The 20,501-nt window shown below is 37.9% G+C and overlaps 1 protein-coding gene across 2 annotated transcripts in view; it reads right to left on the reverse strand.

Moving 5' to 3' along the window:
* The window catches only part of hook1 (hook microtubule-tethering protein 1), an 89,450-nt gene extending 69,757 nt beyond the window's left edge, over positions 1 to 19,693 (reverse strand). The window contains exons 1-2 of one of the 2 annotated variants that reach the window (XM_043699279.2): positions 19,539 to 19,693; positions 619 to 704 (exon numbers count right to left, since the gene is read on the reverse strand). In XM_043699279.2, the coding sequence (XP_043555214.1) occupies positions 619 to 704; positions 19,539 to 19,583 (131 nt within the window). In that variant the 5' untranslated portion in view covers positions 19,584 to 19,693. The remainder of the gene's footprint in view (positions 1 to 618; positions 705 to 19,538) is intronic. The other variant, XM_087990619.1, reaches the window with a different exon arrangement.
* Between the last annotated feature and the right edge of the window lie 808 nt (positions 19,694 to 20,501).

The raw sequence follows: 20,501 nt of genomic DNA on the forward strand, positions 1-20,501 counted from the left end.
TCTCTCAAACGGGCAACACAAACCCAGCTATATACGTAACACTAGACTTTTGCCATTCAGCACATTTTTTAAAACTCTGGCCTTTCCTCAGCTTTCAAAAGAGAACAAGCAATAGATTCCGTGCAAGAGAACCCACTGTCTCGCAGTGCTACATTAGCATTGTAAAAGTGGAACAAGTTAAGGACAGATCAAGCAATCCTAAACTACTCATGGAGGTGCAGAGAGCTATTAGCAGCAGCAAAATTACAAACCAACACAATCTACATGCAGTCATCCTTAAAAGGAACTAATAGATATCATTGCAAAAAAGATAATGGTACATTAGCATTGTCAATTATAGCTGGCAACAGTATGCTTCTCTTTGGATTGCCCCTCTTCCTCTGAGCACAACAACTGCTCCCCACCCCAAACTACTTAAGTCCTTGGCTGGCTCATTCCTTCCTGCAAATGGTAAGCTGCATCTGCGGCTGCAACTGGCACCCTTACTTCATTGTTTATTTTGTTATGAGGCCAGTGTATCAATTTGCATTAGGTACTTTCACAACACTGGAATCAATTCCTGATTTGATCGGGATCCAATTTCTATTACTTGGGAAGTATGAAAGTTCGAAGACTTACATTTGGTGCAACACCTGTGCCATTGCAGCTCCATTAATTAAATCGTGAACATTTTGACATGCCGAGGATACACTGAATGTCTGTAACTATGAAGGAAACACTGAAATTACACAGAGCAATTTGTAAACTTTGTGGTCTAAGTTACATTAAAACACCCAAATACATGTGTATTTTCCATGGACTATTAGAGTTAACCACCACAATATAATGTATAATTTAAACAGTAGTTTCTATTACAGCATTTTCCATTACATCAGAAAGGGTTAGTCGATTCTTATAACAGAGTAACTGAGGGCAGCATTTTGTTTCAGACTTCATGATGGATTATTGGTTTCTTTCATAACAAAGCTTTCTTTTGGACTTGAGATTCTACCACAATGAGTGTCTTAGCTATCAGCTATTGTTGTAAAATAGAACATATCAGACTTGTACAACAGGTACCTAGGGAAAGTTTTCAACAGCTGTTACACAGCTTTCAGATGATATTACAGAAAACATATTTTCTTTAAAAGTCACGTAAACTCCAGTTGTGTTATGGGTCTTTATGGAAATGCCCAGGCATTGATCATAAAATCCAAAACAATGAAGGTAATTACATACAGATAAAACATATTTTACATATATCACACAGTAAAAACAAACAAACAGTCTTAAAAATATTTCATATTAACAAACAATAGGAAATCAGAACTCAAACCCAGACGCTTAATGTTGGGCAGTATTCTTGTCCAATATTCTCAGGTCATCATCACCAACACCAACGCTTCACCCACAATACATAATTCAATGTTAAATAGCTCAAAATGCTGAAAGGACTGAATCCATTATCCGGATGAGTCTTTTCCATGAGTTCAAATCAACATATCAGTCATGCAGTAAAAATTCTGGTGTGCCCATATTTGGAAGCTGTGTGAACATGCCTTGTGCTTGAATGGGAAGACCAAGTCCCCTGGAACCTGATCCTTGAGCGTCTTTGTAATGGATGGTAAGGTGAAGAACAAAAAGATAAACATGCATTTATATAATATTTTCCACAACCTCTGGCTGTCCCAAAGGCATAGTCACTGCTGTAATGAAGGATACAGAGCAAACTCCAGTAATGCAATAATAAGTAATCAGTCTTTTTAACTAAAATGAAAGTGGAAAATGCCAAAAACACTATAGGTCTGATAGCATCTATTGAGGGAGAAACACAGAGCTCTTTCTCTCTCCACAGATGCTGCCTGACCTGTTGAGTGCTTCTTGAATATTTTAGTTTCATTTCAGGGCTTTTGCTTCTTGCATCAAATAGTACTGTTGTCATACCTTTCTGCTACTGGAGAGTTTCCCCATGTCTCAATAATGAAAGTGAAAATTTTCTGCCTTTTGAGGCTGAAATGGGAGCTTCTCACTTTTTTCCCCCGTTTCTCTAGATAAATCCCACTATTTGCAGCCACAATAAATCATCATAGTAGGTGATGCTTCAGGCACTCTTCATTTCTAACTTTTTAGATTGTTACACTCATTCATTATGGAGATTAAATTAAAATGACTGCCCTCGATTTTTCTAAGGTAGTAAAATATTTTATTACATTATGGCTCAAGGTAAGGATCTGAAAGAAAAGTGTACAGTTGTTGCAAAATTATGCACGTTCACAAGGAAGAATTGAAAGCATTAAGTTTTCCCTTGGTGCAAACTCACAAGGCGAACCTCGCCTCTTCCTACAAACATTCCCTCTAGTAATTGTCTCATAATTGGAGTTAGTTTACTTTGTAATGTCAATCATCTTTCATTCTTAACCTTTACACTTTGGAATATACTTGTACTTGGAATATAATTTCTATTCTATAACAATTTCTTTTTATACTTTATCAGCTGTCACAATTTATTTTTTTTAAAAGAAAAGAAACCATATTGGTTTGCCACATCACAGTTCTAATTTCCATATCCATCCTCTTTTAACAGAAATGTTATGGTACTTTAAAGCTAAATGTTTGTTTTGCACATTTTATTGCTCCAGCATTAATGTTTACTTTAAACCTGCAGATGAAATGTTAGTTCCTTCACAGCGTCAGAATTAGCATTTTATTAGTGCACTTTCAATTAACATGCTTAGGTTGCCAGATCTTTTCCACAGAGAGATAGAAAGTTAAAGAACGGCCAAGACAGAAGTTGATTTTAAAAACTAATTAGGCAACATCAAGCTTGGCTTTTAAATGCTTGTAGTTGGACAGAGGCAAGAAACACGGAGGCAAACGATTATGCCCAAGGGTATTAGAAGTTATCTTCGCTACTTTATAGTTCAACTATGTTTCATGGACCAGCAATATTGATCACAATTCAAATATTACTCATATTGCTTTAATACATGGGAATAAATCTTCCAGTTAATGAATTGATATGGCTGATGAATTAGCACCATGACTCCATGTGGGAACTACCCAGGAAATTTAAACTTCTGATGGGCAATTCCTCTACATCATGACTTGCCACAAATATTTGGAGTCTGAGACTTGGAACAGTTCCGTGATACCTACCCAGGAAACGTTAACCCCAGTTTAACACGTGTAACACCATATCTGAAGCCCGTACATCATTCCCACACCTCAGGACTATGCTTCAAGCAACCTAACCTTCTGACCCAGATGACCATCCAACTGCACCAGCAAATATCCTGTACACTAAAATCACATCTAGCTTTTTAAACTTACCATATAACAACTAGCATCATAAAAAAAAAGAGAGGGGTGACCTGTATTCCCTCGAATATAGTCCACTTGGACAGGGCTCTTTGATGGACATTACGATGCGCATTTCTGTGTAGGCTGAAGAAATGCTGAACAGAGATGTGTTAGGAGAATTTTCCAACCCAGCGGTGATCTGACCATCACATCACTGCTCAGAAGATCTGGGTGTTTTTACTTAATATTTTAGATAGTTTGCAGATTATTTTAACTTTTTAGACATTTTCCAAGGAATGTATTTGCAAACATCATGAAAAGAAAATCACATACGGCTCCACTCATGGTTTAAGTTGAAAAAAATCACATCTAAGAAATGACCATTAGAGCCTAATTCAGGATTCACTTAATTACTTTAGAACTATGGCTTTGTCAGTTCTTTTGTGATAACCAGTTCTACAGTTTTTGTTGATTAGTGGATCAACACAAACACAAACGCCTGTTTCCAGTGAAATAGCCAATTTTGTGTATAATAAATCATTTGTCATTTTACTGATTCTTCAATACTTTAATATTTTCAACAAGCACAGTTGACAAAGCATACTAAAATTAAGTTGAAATGATGACTGTATCTTACAGAAAAAGGTTTAAATGCAAAGTGCACTTGATATAAAAGTAGGAAGTGCCATACTTAATTTTAAATTTCCTGGACCATCCACATGTTACTCCACTTCTATAAAGTATCTATCCAAAATCACCTCTATTACTGACATTAAATTAAGAACTGGAAAAATTCTTTATTCTTCAAAATATGCACAAGTGTCTGCACAAAATTCCCATGACGGAAGCCAATTTGTCAGAATCACCATTGTGAATTGACAAACCATTTGGATTCATGCTACTTCTATTACATTCTTGTGACAAGATAGAGAACTTATACAATGGATATAAGGGTCTTTTATTTTGGAGTTGGTAACTCAGAGAAACAGCCAATGCACTCTCAACTAACTCTATGATATAATCATTTGCAAAAATTAAGGTTGCCTTTCATGTAAAATGCTGTGAGAAGTAAGGGAGGAAATTGTAGGCCCCCTTGCAAAAAAATATTTGCATCATGTGCAATTACAGGTGAGGTGTCTGATGACTGAAAATGGCTAATGTTTTACCTTGAAGAAAGGTTGCAATGAGAAACAGGAGAATTAAAGACCTAAGAGTCTGACTAATGGGTAGGTAGTTGGATATGATTCTAAAAGATAGGATTTATAAACATTTAGAGAGGCAAAAGTTGATTAGGATTTTGTGTGAGGAAAATCGTTTCTCACAAACAATTGAGTTTTTTGAGGAACTTACCAAAACGATTGATGAAGGTAGAGCAGTAGATGTTGTTTACATGGACTTCAGTAGAACCTTTGACAAGGTTCCGCACGGTAGACTAAATAATAAAGTTAGGTCACGTGGGATTCAAGGTGAGTCTTTCAATTGGATATAAAATTGGCTTAACGGCAGGAGACAGAGTGGTGGTAGAAGGTTGTTTTTCAGAGTGGAGACCTGTCACCAGTCATGTTCCATAGAGATCTGTTCAAAGTCCTCTATTGTTCATCATTTATATGCATGATTTGATGAGAATATAGAAGGCACAGTCAATAAGTTTGCAGACAACATCAAAATTGGTGGCACAGTAGACAGTGAAGAAGGTTTTCTAAGATTACAAAGAAATCTTCAGCAAATAGGTTAATGGAGTGAAAAATGGCACATGGAGTTCAATTTGGACAAATGCAAGGTATTACATTTTGGTACAAAGAGGGCCAGGACTTATACAATTCATGGTGGGGTCTTGGGTAGTGTTGTAGAACAGAAGGACCTAAAAGTTCAGGTATATAATTCTTTGAAGTTTGCATCACATATGGACAGGAGGGTTAAAAAGGCATTTAGCACACTTGCCTTCATTGATCAGTCCTTTGAGTGTAGAAGTTGGGAAGTCATGTTGAGATTGTACAGGACATTGGTGAGGCCTCTTCTGGAGTATTGTGTCCAGTTCTGGTTGCCCTATTATAGGAAGGATATTAGTCAGCGAAAGAGGTTTCAGGACAGATTTACCAGGCTGTTGCTGGATATGGAAAGTTTGAGTTATAGAGGTTGGATAGGCTGGGATCTTTTTCACTGGAGCATGGCAGGTTGTGAGGTGCCTTTATAAAATCATGAGGGGTACAGATATGGTTGATAGTAGGTGTCTTTTCCCTCGGATGGGGAATTTCAAGACAAGGTGGCATACCTTTAAGGAGAAAGATTTAAAAACAACATGAGGGGCAAGTTTTTTTAAAAACACAGAGGGCAATTCACACTTCAAATGAACTTCCTGAGGAAGTGGTGGATGGGGGAACAGTTACAACATTTAAAAGACACTGGTGTAAATACATGAATAGGAAAAGTTTGTAAAGATATGGGCCAGGAGCAGGCAGGTGGGACTAGTTTAGTTTGGAATTATGTACGACGTAGAATGGTTGGACTGAAGGGTCTGTTTCTGTGCTGTATGGCTCTATGTGATTCACCACAGAATGCAGCTCTACTTACCATAAACCATGAAATTAAATACACATCGACCCATACTGGCTGTATATGAATTTCAGGATACGCCTCATACTCTCTTATCAGCTAAAAGCTCATAGCTGATGAGTGCAGTTAGTTCCCTCCCTCCATAAAGATGTTAAGTTGAGCACTTATGGGTGTCAGCTGTGGCTCACTGTATCCTCACCTCTGAGAAAGAAGCTCGAGGATTCAAGTTTCTCTCCAAATTCCAAAAACTGACATTCCAACATAGCATTAAGGGAGTGCTATTCTGTCAGGGATGCTGTGTTTTGGATGAAACTTTAAACCGAAGATTGCCCTCTAAGGTGGTGATATCTCTGCTCTATTTGAAGGAAGAGTGGAGTTGTTAACCTTAACGCTCTGGCCTATATTTATTACACCATTAAAATCATTAAAATAGTCGATCTGTTCATTATTACATTAAATGTGAGAGGGAGTTTGTTGGCTGCTGTGCTTTATACAGTTTATGTGTAATGCATTTTGAAAGTTCTTCTTTGGGTCTAATGCATCTGAAGGTCCTATGGTCAAGAAAAGTGCCATGTTAAAAGAAGTCTTTCTTGTTATGTACATGTATTAAGTTCCACTCCTGAAAATAGTGCACTAACATAGATCCTGTGTCTGAACACATTATTTGATTAATGTAACAGGATACACTGATTTGTTATATTAGAAAACAGAAGAATAAGGCCACAGAGACATGCCATGATTCCTGATGAAGGGCTTTTGCCCGAAACGTCAATTTCGAAGCTCCTTGGATGCTGCCTGAACTACTGTGCTCTTCCAGCACCACTAATCCAGAATCAATTTATCAGTTTAGTCACAATTTATTTTGACAGTGCACTATGTTTTAGTTCTTGTATGTTTTGAATGTTAACACAAAACAATACTACATGATTCATTGGTATATTTCCAAAGATTCACTGTGCCAAACAGTCATGTTACATTTCTTATCTCAGCTGTGCCATATAATGCTATGTTGATCATGACAGAATAACATACTCAGATGTGAAACCAAGCTGCCTGTCTTCAATCTCAATAAAGAAATGGTGGGTTTTCTTTCCATTACTTTCCAGTTAGGATAGATATAGCAGATGGATCAGATTTGGAAAAAGTTTGTTTCTTCACTGAGAAGCAGAGGTGGTATTAACTATTCATATAATGACATAATTGACTAGTCTTAAAGTATGCTTAATTATGAGTCTTTTAAAATAGAATTTGGAGCATAACTAATGGATTCAATAAAATATGCATTTTTGTACATCTTATATTTTGGAATATTTGACCACAGGATCTCGTTGAGACAGAGAGCATATAATCTTTTAAAGAAAAATCATAGCTTTAAGGGGCTGCAGATCTACATATGGAGAAAGAATTGTTTGCAAGAGTTTTAGATTCTGTGCCTGGGAAGGAATGACATAGTTTGGATAGTTCCATGGAGGATACCCAATATCCTCTAAGCTGTAGCCTTTCTCCATTGACAAAATATTCATCTCTATTCTGCCTACCAAAGTGCACAGACACAAAAAAACTGTAGATACTGGAATGTCACATTTTCTCACATCATATTCTGTTTGCTAAGTTTTTGCTCACTCATTTAACCTATCTATATCCCTTTAAAGATACATTGTGCTATCCTCACCACTTGCTTTCCCACTTATTTTGTGTCATCCACAAATTTGGCTTTTGTAAATTCACTCTCTTTATCTAAACCACAAATATATATTGTAAATAATTGTCATCCCAGCACTGATCACTGTGGCACTCCACCAGTTACAGTTTGCCATCCTGAAAATGCTACCCTTATCCCAACTCCCTGTCTCTTAATATGATCAGAGTTTTAGCCAACTAATAAGTAGCCTAATGGGCAATACCTTATCAAACACCTTCAAGAAATCCAAATATATTATAACCCTTGCTTTCCTTTTATCTGTCCTTCTTGTTACTTCTTCAAAGAATTCTTATAAATTTGTCGGATAGGACTACACCTTCAGAAAGCTATACTGATTCTGCTTGATGTATAATACTGGTTACATGTATTAATCAAGAGACTAGAGAAGAATGTAACATGGTTAATATGTTTATCATCAGTGATTTCAATCTGCATATAGACTGAGTAAATCTAATGAGAACAAATGATGTAAAGGATGAATTTCTACAGTGTGTTGGGGTGGTTTTCTAGAGCAGTATGTTGAGGCACTGACTAGAGAACAGGCTATTTTTAGATCTAATACCTACATCTGGAGCTAATTATTAATCTTGAAGAAGAACCATTATAGATGAGTGGCCATAATGTGATTGAAGTGTACACAATGTTTGAAATTGAGGTAATGCAATTTGAAGCCAAGGTGTTAAATTTGAACAACAGAAATCATTAAGGCAAGTGGATCAAATTGGCTGAGGCGGACTGTGAAAAATATCGCAAAACAGAAGTCTATACCTAGGTTATGTGTAATCTTTCAAAAATTGTGACATAATTATTTATAGCAACTATAAATTCTTTAAAGGTACAATGACCCCCAAAATGTCAAAGGAAGTTAAGGAATATTTGAGATTAAGATTATAAGAAAAGACCTATAAAGTTTCCCTAAAATAGTAGTAAACACAAGGAGTGGGAGTATTTTAGAATATAGCAATGGAGGAGCAAGAAAGGGATAATATAAAAATAGACAGTAAAAGCTTCTATAACTATGTGAAAAGGCAGTGTTTAGCTAAGACAAACATGGCTTTATTAGAGGCAGAATCAGGAGCATTTACTATCGGGAACAGAGAAATGGCAGATAGGCTTAATGATTACTTTGTGTCTCTCTTAACTGAATTAAATGTAATAATTCCCAGGATTAGAGAACAAAGGGATGACAGAGAATGAGGATTAGAAGCAAATTAGTAAGAAGGTTATGTTTGAAAATTTAATGGTACTGAAGGTTGATAAGTCAGACCAAATGTAATACTTCCAAGTTCATTGCTAAAACAAAGCTAAATGGAAATGTATGTTGCGTGGAAGATGCAAAGGGGCTTCAAGAGAACCTGGACAAACATAGTGAGTGGACAAGAATATGGCAGGTAAAATATAAATGGAAAAAATGTCAAACTATCCACTTTGCTAGGCGCATCATATCCTGAAGAAGGGCTTATGCCCAAAACGTCGATTCTCCTGTTCTTTTGATGTTGCCTGACCTGATGCGCTTTTCCAGCAACACATTTTTAAGCATCATATCTGCAGACTATTCATTAAATGTTTAGATTAGAGAGTGCAGATGGATAATGGACATGGGTAGCATCGTCAATAAGTTACTGAAGGCTAACCTGTGTGTACAACAGGTAGTTGGGAAAGTAGGTTTGCCTTTGTTATGTCTCATGGGTAGTATGCCAGTCGATCTTTAACATTACAGGAACTTTTAAGGTTCTTAGGTTCAAGGCCCCATCTTTTGCAAACTAGGTTTATCAAGTAATTAAAGTATATCTCTCTTAAATGTTTTGGCTTGTGATCTTTTCACAAAGACAGCTGACTTTTTGTCAACAATAGGTGAGCTACAACATCTGCCAACTTTTGAATCTTCTGTTCTAAGACGTCACACAGTAAACTCTCTGCAATGTAGTAGCTGTCCAAATACCTCTGTGCTTCAGCTTCCTTTCACTGTGTTTTCTAAGAGTAATATATTTCCAACAATACCATTACATTATCATAACATGTGATCTGAGGGTATAAAGGTGTAATAATCCATCTTTCCTCAGAATCACTAGAAGCTTGACATGGTAGTAAAAGCATTCTGCATAATAGCTTAATATGAACTCAGACAGATCAGAGTCTAAGAAATGTAAATATCTGTGTGTAATAGCTATCTGTAGTAAATGTCTGTCAGAATAGTTCAATATTCACTGCATTAATTATGATATCCATGACCAGTTTCTTATGTTACAATAAACATTGCAACCCTGCTAGAAGAAAAATATAATTTAGCTCAGGGATTTTGATTACAGATGCAGCAAAATCTTGCTTCCATTGCACATTATCTAGGTGAGACCACACCTAGAATACCATGTCTCTTTAGAGAGCACCTTCCAAAACCATGACTATTACTGTCAAGGACAGGAGGCAGCAACATGGGAACACCCTTACCCACAAGTTCCTTTCCAAGCTACTCACCATACTGACTTTGAACTATTTCATTATTCTTTAGTGTTGTTGGGTCAAAATCCTGAAATTTCCTCCCAAATGGTGTTGTGTGTCTATTTCAACAAATGGACTGTATCAGTTCAAAAAGGCAACTCACCACCACCTCCTCAAATGACAACTAGACATGGGCAATAAATGCTGGCCCAGCCTGTGACTCCCACATCCTGTGAATGATTTTCTTTTCAAAAACAAATTTATCCTTTTACCTTATGAAAGATATTATTGCCATATAGGAAGTGCAAAGTTTCATCAGACTTACTCACAGCTTTGCAGGTTTGTTCTATGAAGACAGTTTGGGCAAACTGGACCGATATTCTCTAACATTTCAATGAAAGAGAGGTGACCTCTCTGAAACATACTAAATACTGAAAGGGATAGTCGGGGTAGATGCAGTTAAGCTCTTTCCCGGTTGGGGACTGTAGAATCAGGAGACACAATTTCAGGATAATTGGGAAGCCATTTACAACTGAAATGAGGAGAAATGTTTTTATTTAGAGAGTTTGGAATCTTTGGAATCCTCTACCCCAGAGAGCTGTGGAAGCCAAGCCATTGAATACGTTTAAAGTGGATATAGAATGATTTCTAAATACCAATGACCTAAAGGGCTATGGAGATAGGTTGGGGGAAAAAGGCACTGAAGTAAATGATCAGCATTATCATACTGAACGGTGGAATGGGCTTGATGAGCTGAATAGTCTACTCCTACTCCTTTGTTCCTATCCTCAAGGTGCTGACCTGAAGGACAAGTTATTTACACTGAATAGCCTCCAGTAGCTTTTGAGTGGCCATTCAGCATGAGACTTTTGCAAAACAACGGAGATGGTCACATCCAAATTAAATGTCAAGTGGCAAGACAATTAAATTCTAAATCAAATTCTAATAAAAACAGAAAGTCCTGGAGAAATTCAGCATATGTAGAAACAGAAAGAGGGTGAATATCCAGAGTTCAATAGGACTCTCCATATTGTCTCCAGATGCACTAACATCAACTCCATCTTATTTAAAAGATACTTATTTGTAGCATATGCCGCTGATGATTGTTCCCTTGACATTAGGGGGAAAAAAACAAGTTACATAAAAGTATGTTGATGAATGAATTTTGATCACCATTCAAAGAGAAATATTCTTTCCCTCCCAGAGCTGATATACAATAAATAAAGTTTTGAGCATAGCCTTTCATAGATCAAAGAAAGAAGGGCACTTCAAGGGTGGTTCAGACCTTTGGAGAAATGATTTAAACTACAGATTTATTATCCGATTGAATTGCCATTAAAGCAATGTTTTGCTGTAGAACAAAGCAAAGCACACAGCTGTATCTAGGTGTGAAATTATCTACATTGAAATCAAGCAAGAAATGCAAGATCTCCAGCAGCTGGTAGTCATATATGCTTCACTTCTCAAGCAAATTTTAAATTCTAAAAACTTTTCCAGTTCTCGTCAATAACCTTCATGAGTTTCGATTATAAGAAAGCCTGATAGTTATTTGGATACAAAGACAATAGTATAGGCAAACATAAACCACAATGTTTTCTGAAAAATATAGGAGAAAGGATACATTTAACCGACACGCTATCAGATTTCAAATCTGGATAACTTGCCAGGCAATAAACTTGTTAATTTGTTTCGAGTTTCTTAAATAATCATAAGTAGTAGTTCATTATGCACTGAAATGATAAGATTATCCCCTGGAAGATTTGCACGGTATGTCACCAGCAATAAAGTATTTTTTGAGAGTAGCAAGTGAACTCAAAGGTTCTTGTTACAACCTGATCGGCATTTAGTCTTTACTTTCTGCTGTGTGGGCTCAACATATTGGCGGAGAAAGTGAGGTCTGCAGATGCTGGAGATCAGAGCTGGAAATGTGTTGCTGGAAAAGCGCAGCAGGTCAGGCAGCATCCAGGGAACAGGAGAATCGACATTTCGGGCATAAGCCCTTCTTCAGGAATGAGGAAAGTTTGTCCAGCAGGCTAAGATAAAAGGTAGGGAGGAGGGACTTGGGGGAGGGGCGTCGGAAATGAGATAGGTGGAAAGAGGTCAAGGTGAGGGTGATAGGTCAGACTGGGGTGGGGGCGGAGAGGTCGGGAAGAAGATCTCAGGTTAGGAAGGCGGTGCTGAATTTGATGGATTTGACTGAGACAGGGTGGGGGGAGGGGAAATGAGGAAACTGGTGAAATCCGAGTTCATCCCTTGTGGTTGGAGGGTTCCTAGCCGGAAGATGAGGCGCTCTTCCTCCAACCGTCGTTTTGTTGTGGTCTGACGATGGAGGAGTCCAAAGACCTGCATATCCTTGGTGGAGTGGGAGGGGGAATTGAAATGTTGAGCTACAGGGTGGTTGGGTTGGTTGGTCCGGGTGTCCCAGAGATGTTCTAAACACCTCTGGGACACCCGGACCAACCAACCCAACCACCCTGTAGCTCAACATTTCAATTCCCCCTCCCACTCCACCAAGGATATGCAGGTCTTTGGACTCCTCCATCGTCAGACCACAACAAAACGACGGTTGGAGGAAGAACGCCTCATCTTCCGGCTAGGAACCCTCCAACCACAAGGGATGAACTCGGATTTCACCAGTTTCCTCATTTCCCCTCCCCCCACCCTGTCTCAGTCAAATCCATCAAATTCAGCACCGCCTTCCTAACCGGAGATCTTCTTCCCGACCTCTCCGCCCCCACCCCAGTCTGACCTATCACCCTCACCTTGACCTCTTTCCACCTATCACATTTCCAACGCCCCTCCCCCAAGTCCCTCCTCCCTACCTTTTATCTTAGCCTGCTGGACAAACTTTCCTCATTCCTGAAGAAGGGCTTATGCCCGAAACGTCGAATCTCCTGTTCCCTGGATGCTGCCTGACCTGCTGCGCTTTTCCAGCAACACATTTCCAGCTCAACATATTGGCATCAGCTTAGGTGAATGTTAGAAGCACTTAGTTAAAGAAATGAAATGCTGCTCTATCACAACTCCACGTTGACCTGAGTTTTTAAAAATGTTAATTGCAAATCACTTTTTCTATTTCAGCTAAGAGTGGAAAATAATCTTAGGACAACCAGTTATAATGCACTCTCAGGACTTGCTCAGCATTGTATCAGATAAAAACAGGGCCTCAATGTTGACAAAAGAAAAATACTCGAAATGCTAGAAATCTGAAGGAAATGTAATAAATAATGTTCAGAATGCTGAGCACAACAGTTCTGTGGAGAGAGAAACCAAATGAACATTTCAGATTGATGCTTTTATGAAAGGTGAAACAGGATAAACAGGATGGTGGAATGAGTGGACAGATAGATGAATTTTAATGCAGAGAATGTGAAGAGATACATTTTGGGAGGAGAGATAATGTATAAGAAAGAGTTGCAGAGCAGAGACCTAGAGCCATACATTCACTAATTTATGAAGTTGGTAGGACAGGTTGAGGATACAAATGTAAGGAAGTTATAAAACACCAGTTCAGAATCAACTGGAGTAATACCTCCATTTACATGCTTTATATTTCAGGCAAGGTGAAAAGGCATCAGAAAGGGTGCAGAAATAATTTACATGAATGGTTTCTGTGTGACGATACTATGGCTTTAAGAGGTGTATTTTGTCATTTTTTTTAAAAAATGAAGAAAGGTTGAGACAGAGGCACCAGATAGTTCTGCTCAAAGCCATTAAATTAAACAGCTTGTGAGGCCTTGGTTTTTTAAAAAAGTTGGAACAATAGAAACAACCTGAATGGGTGGAGTCAAGGTCCAATAAAACCAGGATTTTTACTTTTAGCTTTCAAGAGTTGCTGTGGTCTTGAAGCTGGATGTAGAAGCTCGTTTTCCTCTTTCTGTTACAGTTAAACACTGGGGTTTGCTTCCCGCAAACAGCCAATGAGGAACTTCAAACCAGCGTCTACAGGAGACTGGCTAGGGTTTCTGGGCGCATTTTATCTACTTTTTGGGTTTATTGCTGAGAAATCAGTGGACTGTGTTCATTGGGTACACATTCTCTTTGAATACTTATAGGTGATTTTCCTCTGCTCTTCGTAATTCCTCTATGCTGCAGTGTGTGGTGGCTCATTGAAATAATGTTCTAATGCAGCTTCGTTTGTGGATGTTGGGATGGTTGCTTCTGTAGTTCAGTATTTGGCCCATATGTATTGTTTTCCTGTAGACGCTCATTTGAAGTTCCCCATTAGCTGTTTGCTGTACTGCGACACCTAGGAATGGCAGTTTGCTGTTGTTTTCCTTCTCTTTAGTGAATTTTATGCCAGTAAGGGTATTGTCGATGGTCTTGAAGGTTTCCTCTAATTTGTTTTATTTATTGATGACAAAGGAGTCAATCACATAGCGGACCTAAAGTTTGGTTTGGATGGTTGGCAGAGCTATTTGTTTGAGTCTCTGCATTACTGCCTCTGCTAAGAACCCTGATATCGGAGATCCCATGGTTGTTCCGTTGGTTTGTCTATAGGTTTAGTTGTTGAAGGTGAAGTGGATGGTAAGGCATAGGTCCACTAGCTTGACAATATTATCCTTGCTGATTAAGTTTGTGGTATTTGGTGGATGTGTCTTTGGTTCTTCCAATAGTGTAGTCAGTGTTTCCTTGGCCAGGTTAACGTTGATGGATGTGAATAGGGCTGTTAGGTTAATTAGGTTAATTACTATGATTTGATTAAGCATTTTGATAGAGTTACAGTAAAGCCAATTTTTAAAAAAATCTATATTTTAGCTGTAGTATAAGAACAAAGTCAGATGTCACACGACACCAGGTTATAATCCAACAGATTTATTTGACGAAGGAGCAGTGCTCCAAAAGCTTGTGATTTTAAATAAACCTGTTGGACGATAACCTGGTGTTGTGTGACTTCTAATCTTGTCCGCCCCAGTCCAATACCGGCATCTCCACATCATAAAAGTAAAGTGTGATTTGCTTAGTTGGACCAACTGAATTACATCTGGAATGCAATGCCTTACACCTATGTTTAATATAAGAAAAAAAAAAATCAGATCTAGACCATCTTATCTTGAGGAGGCTTGGTCTGGGAATGAGGTACTTCAGTCACACAGATAAACTGGAAACGTCAGGGCTGTTTGTCTAAGAGGTGTGGAAGAATAAGAGGAGATTTGATAAAGTTGTTCAAAATCATGAACGGTCCAAACAGAGTAGAGAAAATTATTCAATTGTCAGAATAGCAAAAAAGATCCAAAGGTGAACTGGGACATGTAGGTGACGCATACTACAGTTTAGCCAGCACATAGTTATCATCTGAAATCCATTGTACGAGACAGTGTGGGGAAGGCAGATTCAATTGTGGCTTTCAAAAGGGAATTGGGTCATTATATGGATAGAAAATATTTGCAGAGTTGTGGGGGAAAGATGAGGGAATAGACTAGCTGAATTTCTTTGCAGAGAACTGGTATGGATACACTGGCTCAAATGGCTCCTCTGCAGAATCATAGATAGTTATAGCACAATGATTCATTCTTTAGTTTTGTATTTAGGTTTTATTCCGCAGAAGTTACGTCTCAATGAAAATCTGAAATGTACATTGATAATTTGCATGAATTTAGGTTAGTTAACATGTGGAAACATTCCAGAGTGCTTAAATTGAGTGTCATTAAAAAAACAATTGGTACCAAGACACAAATTAGAACAGCTGACCAAAAGTTTAATCAGGGAATTATATTTTTAGGAACGTCCTAAAAAACAAGAGTAGTGGTTAAGATGCTAGGACCAATCATTTTTGGATAGTCCTCTCTTCCCAAGGGAAAGTGCCAACTGCCCAATAGCTGCTTGACTTTTTCCAACATTGACAGCCCACATCAGAAACTCAGCATTATGAGGACGATGACCAAATATTCCATCCCTCAATGCTACTACACAACATGTCACTGCTCCAATGCATTGAACCACTTCAGTGCCAAACTACTGTCTAAAATTAACTTCACAAAAAACAGTATTTTAGGAATTTATTTATGCAAGTATCACATCATGTCTTAAAAAAAATGGAAAGAAAGTTATCCCTTATGTCCTAATGTGAAATTCATATATCTCCTTTGCTTCACTATGAAGAAACTGACATATTCACTGTAAAACATCAATAAATAAAATATCACAGTTGTGAACTGCATCATTACAATGAGAATCACCTGATGTCATTGACTGAATTGTTGGTGTACCGACTCTTGCACTGGAGTATTACAGTGCTATTGATTCACAAAGATTTTATTAAGGATGGTCCAATTACAAATCTTTACTATGTGAAGCACATCCACAATATTCCCCAACACCCTTCAACCCTCTATTTCCCTTTTTCCTTCAAACTTAAGAGTTCAAACTTAAAACTGTTCTCCAAAAAAAAAACACGACAGTGAACAGGTCATTTCAGCTGTCATATTGCATTTATCTTTTTTTCATTTCTCTAAATAGACCATATCAAATAAATGATCAAAGCAAACTATGAAATCTCTCTGCTCCTTTAGGTCAAAGAATAAATCTTCAATAGCATCAAAATAACATTACAAAATGCATTATTAAACCATGACTTCCATGTCACAAAGTTAGTATCAATTACAGTATAAATATAAACACAGGACAAACATACAATGCCATGCAATCATGTCTACATTAATCCTCAGAACTTTCAAAGTACATCTACAGCCAGATGTTCATTCACAAAAGGAGTCCAACATAGCATTAATAAGTCATTTAACATATATAACTTTAATATTGCTGAAAACATACAAATATATTAATTAGGGACAGAAGGAGATCACTTGGCCCCATAAGTCTGCATTCAACAAGATCATGGTCGATCAATTTGTGACAAAGAAGACATAAGCTGAAGTATTTCAGCTTCACTCAGGACAAATGCAAGAATTTTAACCTGATCACAACCATTTATACTACAGGGAAAAAAAAGGAATGTTGATTAATTGTAAAGTTGACAATGGCATGATGGTTCAGTGGTTAGCATTACTGCCTCACAGCATCAGGGATCTGGATTCAACTCCTGCCTCTGGCAACTGTCTGTGTGGAGTTTGCACATTCTTCTTGTGTCTGTGTGGGTTTCATCAGGGTGCTCCAGTTTCCTCCCCTTATCCAAAGATGTGCAGATTAGGTGGATTGGCAATAATAAATTGCCCATAGTATCCATGGATGTTCAGGTTAAGTGGATAAGCCATGGGAAATGCAGCGTTACAGGGATGAGGTGGGTTTGACTGGGAGGTTCCATGGATGGCCGATGTGGAATCAAGGGGCCAAATTGCCTGCTTCCACACTGGAGGGATTCTATGACTGACCTACGTTTTCCAATATGGAAAACAGTGGAAAACTACAGGTTTGCCAAACCCCTAGGCAATACTAAAAAGGTGTCTTGGACTTTGTGAACATATTCATTTTGTTTGCAGAGAACAAGTGCCTGCATATAAATGCATATTACTTCTAACAAACTCAAATAATTATTTTGAATTGATTGTTAGTTTAGGGCTCATTGCAAGATTGTTCAGCAAATGTTATCTAATACAGAATCACATTTAATAGTAGATTTTACAGCGCCAATGTGATGTCAGATATGCAAGGCTTACATCCTAATGATTTGCTGATTGAAGGAACATGCAGTTTAATTCATTCATTTATAATAGGCAAGTACAGAATGAACTCAATCAACACACGCATTCACAAAACAAACACCTACTGTTGCATGTGATCCTGTGATTGGACAGCACTGATGCTATCTTCAAACTGAATCTAACTTGATCATCATAATTACTAAATTTACATCTTACACCATATACTGAACATATTAATCTTAACTGAGTGTACAATCATATCTTGACCTTATTGTGGAGCTCACAAGAGAATGAAGTAAATTTCTATTAGAAAAACAAAATACAGGATAAAACTAAACCAGTGGAGAAAGCAAAGTATACACAAAGCTTTGCTTTCATAAGTTGTAATATTGCCCAAGTACCATGGCATAATTGAATGCAAATGTATTCATTATTTTTAATCTGAATTCTATCCAGTGGCCAATATAGAGAAACAAAAAGAAACATACTCTAGATGCTGGAAATTTGAAATAAAAAAAATATGTTGGAAATACTCGGATCAGGCAACATCTACTGCTGCCTCACAGCACCAGGGTCACAGGTTCGATTCCAGCCCTCGGGTGACTGTCTGTGTGGAGTTTGCACATTCTCCCCGTTTCTGCGTGGGTTACCTCCTGGTGCTCCGGTTTCCTCCCACAGTCCCAAGATGTGCAGGTCAGGTGAATTTACCATGCTAAACTGCCAATAGTGTTAGGTGCATTAGTCAGCAGAAAATGGGTCTGGGTGGGTTACTCCTCGGAGGGTCGGTGTGGACTGGTTGGACCGAAGGGCCTGTTTCCATACTGTAGGGAATCTAATCTCATCTAATCTAATGAGACAGAAATAGTTACCATTTCATATCGATTACCTTTTACTTTATTAGAATTGATGAGAGGTCAAAAAACTGAAATGCTTACTCTGTTTCTCTCTCCACAAGTGCTACCTGAATCAATTTTTTTTCCATTTTCAGAAAAATATTACCTATTATAGCACTAAATAAATAGATATTAAGAAATTATCTTTTTGAAAGCTAAATTCTGCCTTGGACAGCAAGAAAATATACTTTCTTGCTGTCCATGCTGTCTTAAAAGCAAGAAAATATACTTTCATCCAATGGATTTAAACAACAATTAAAAACATAACTAATCTGTAATTTGATTCTTGGAATGAGTTAGTATAACATGAAAACTACTTTGCATAGCTTAGCCTTCCTCAGAAGAGTATCCACACATTAAACTTTTAAAGATCTAAAAACATGTTCATAGTTCACAATGTGTGGCAAAATCAGTAATTCTGTGATTTGACTGTTAATAATCTGTTTCATTAATATAAAATATTTTAAAGCATTGATAAATCCTGCTATTGAGCTAGTTTGGGAATTCTCAAAAGGTGATATCAGTGTTAATTCTCATTCATCCGCAGTTAAATTACATCTTCCTGTACAATTGGTGGCCCATGCACTACATTGTCGAGGGGAGCAGTTCAATGCAACTACCTATTTGAAAAATCGTCCCATAATTGTTCTGTTTTAATATATTTTTAATATATTTTAAATATATTTCAAGTAAAATTGTTTCTAAATAAAGATTAAGTGCAGTATACTGTTTCATCAATATTGAGAGTGGAGAAATTGGCTCCAGCTCATTTAAACATGACTTTAAATTTGTACAGTGTTCCCCGTGCAATAAGAGATGTGTAAAACCCGCTCCTGCTGCACTATTTAACTTGAGACTGACAAAACGCAACACAATCTTGACAATTGGGGCATCTTTGAAGTGTTTTCGAGCAATGCAAACGCTGTCGACAATACAGTCGCAGCTGTGCTCGCTGAGGGCCATCATGGCTGTTTGAAAGCCTGACATTACACCTGTACAGGAGGACAGTCCAGGTGAGTCTCTCAGCACTGGACTGGGATACTCACTGCACTTCAAGGAGCACTCACTTACCCAGATTATCAAGCTGTCACACAGGTCCACTTTATTCACTTCCATCAGTCCTCAGTTCATTCGGAAAGAAACACACAAGACAACTTATTTTAACCTTAGTCCTCACTCTTCCGTCTCAGTCAAGGAGAAATCATGCCACAGATCGACAGCCCAATGGCTACAGAAAGCAACGACAGCTGGATAGCGGGATAACCATTGGTTGGCATAGAGTGATTGACATTTGTACTGTCCATTCAGAGCCCGTGAGTTGTTTCAGACCCCGCTCCCTTAACCTGCAACGAAGCGTCTCTCACATCCTGCCAGGTAAACACTGCCAGAGTTTCAGATAGTGCTGCTTTCAGAGGCGTCCAGTCTGCAAACTGGGGTTAAAACAAAACAAATCACTGTGTAGACATGCAGCGTCAGTATATTTTTACAAATTCCGTTTGTTTTGTATTTATTTCGAAAAGCACGTTTGGCATTTAAGATGCCTTTAAATTTAACAAAATTAAGGTCTTCCACATATTTTTGTTGTAAATGTAACATCGCATAATATTTTAATAGTATATATTACACCGCCATAACAGGTGAAGTTAGGATTATACTCTGCGCTAAGGAGGTTGGCTGATAAAACATTATCTGCTTTTGATTGACTAACCAACAAACCAATCCCTAGAAAGCGTTTGGAAGTAGAGAATGAGCCTATAAATAATTGCAGACAAGAGTATCCTTGTTTTATTGCTATCCTGTCTGACTGGCACTTTTCACTTTGCCCATTGTGTACTCAAGCAGAAGTAGACTGCTTCTCCAACAATTACATTTCAAATGTCTAAAGCGTGCAGATTGCTACCATCCTTGTTTCTAACATTAAATGTTAAAGACATAGCAGGTCAGACAGCAGCAGTGGAGGCAGAAACAAGAGTTAATGGGCGAGATCTCGACATACTCAAACGCTATCCATTTGTCCACAGTTAAAATAAGACC

The sequence above is a fragment of the Chiloscyllium plagiosum genome, unplaced genomic scaffold (genome assembly GCF_037043375.1).
Source record: "Chiloscyllium plagiosum isolate Xiang-an unplaced genomic scaffold, Cpla_swu_hap1 HiC_scaffold_9, whole genome shotgun sequence".
Lineage (NCBI taxonomy): Eukaryota > Metazoa > Chordata > Chondrichthyes > Orectolobiformes > Hemiscylliidae > Chiloscyllium > Chiloscyllium plagiosum.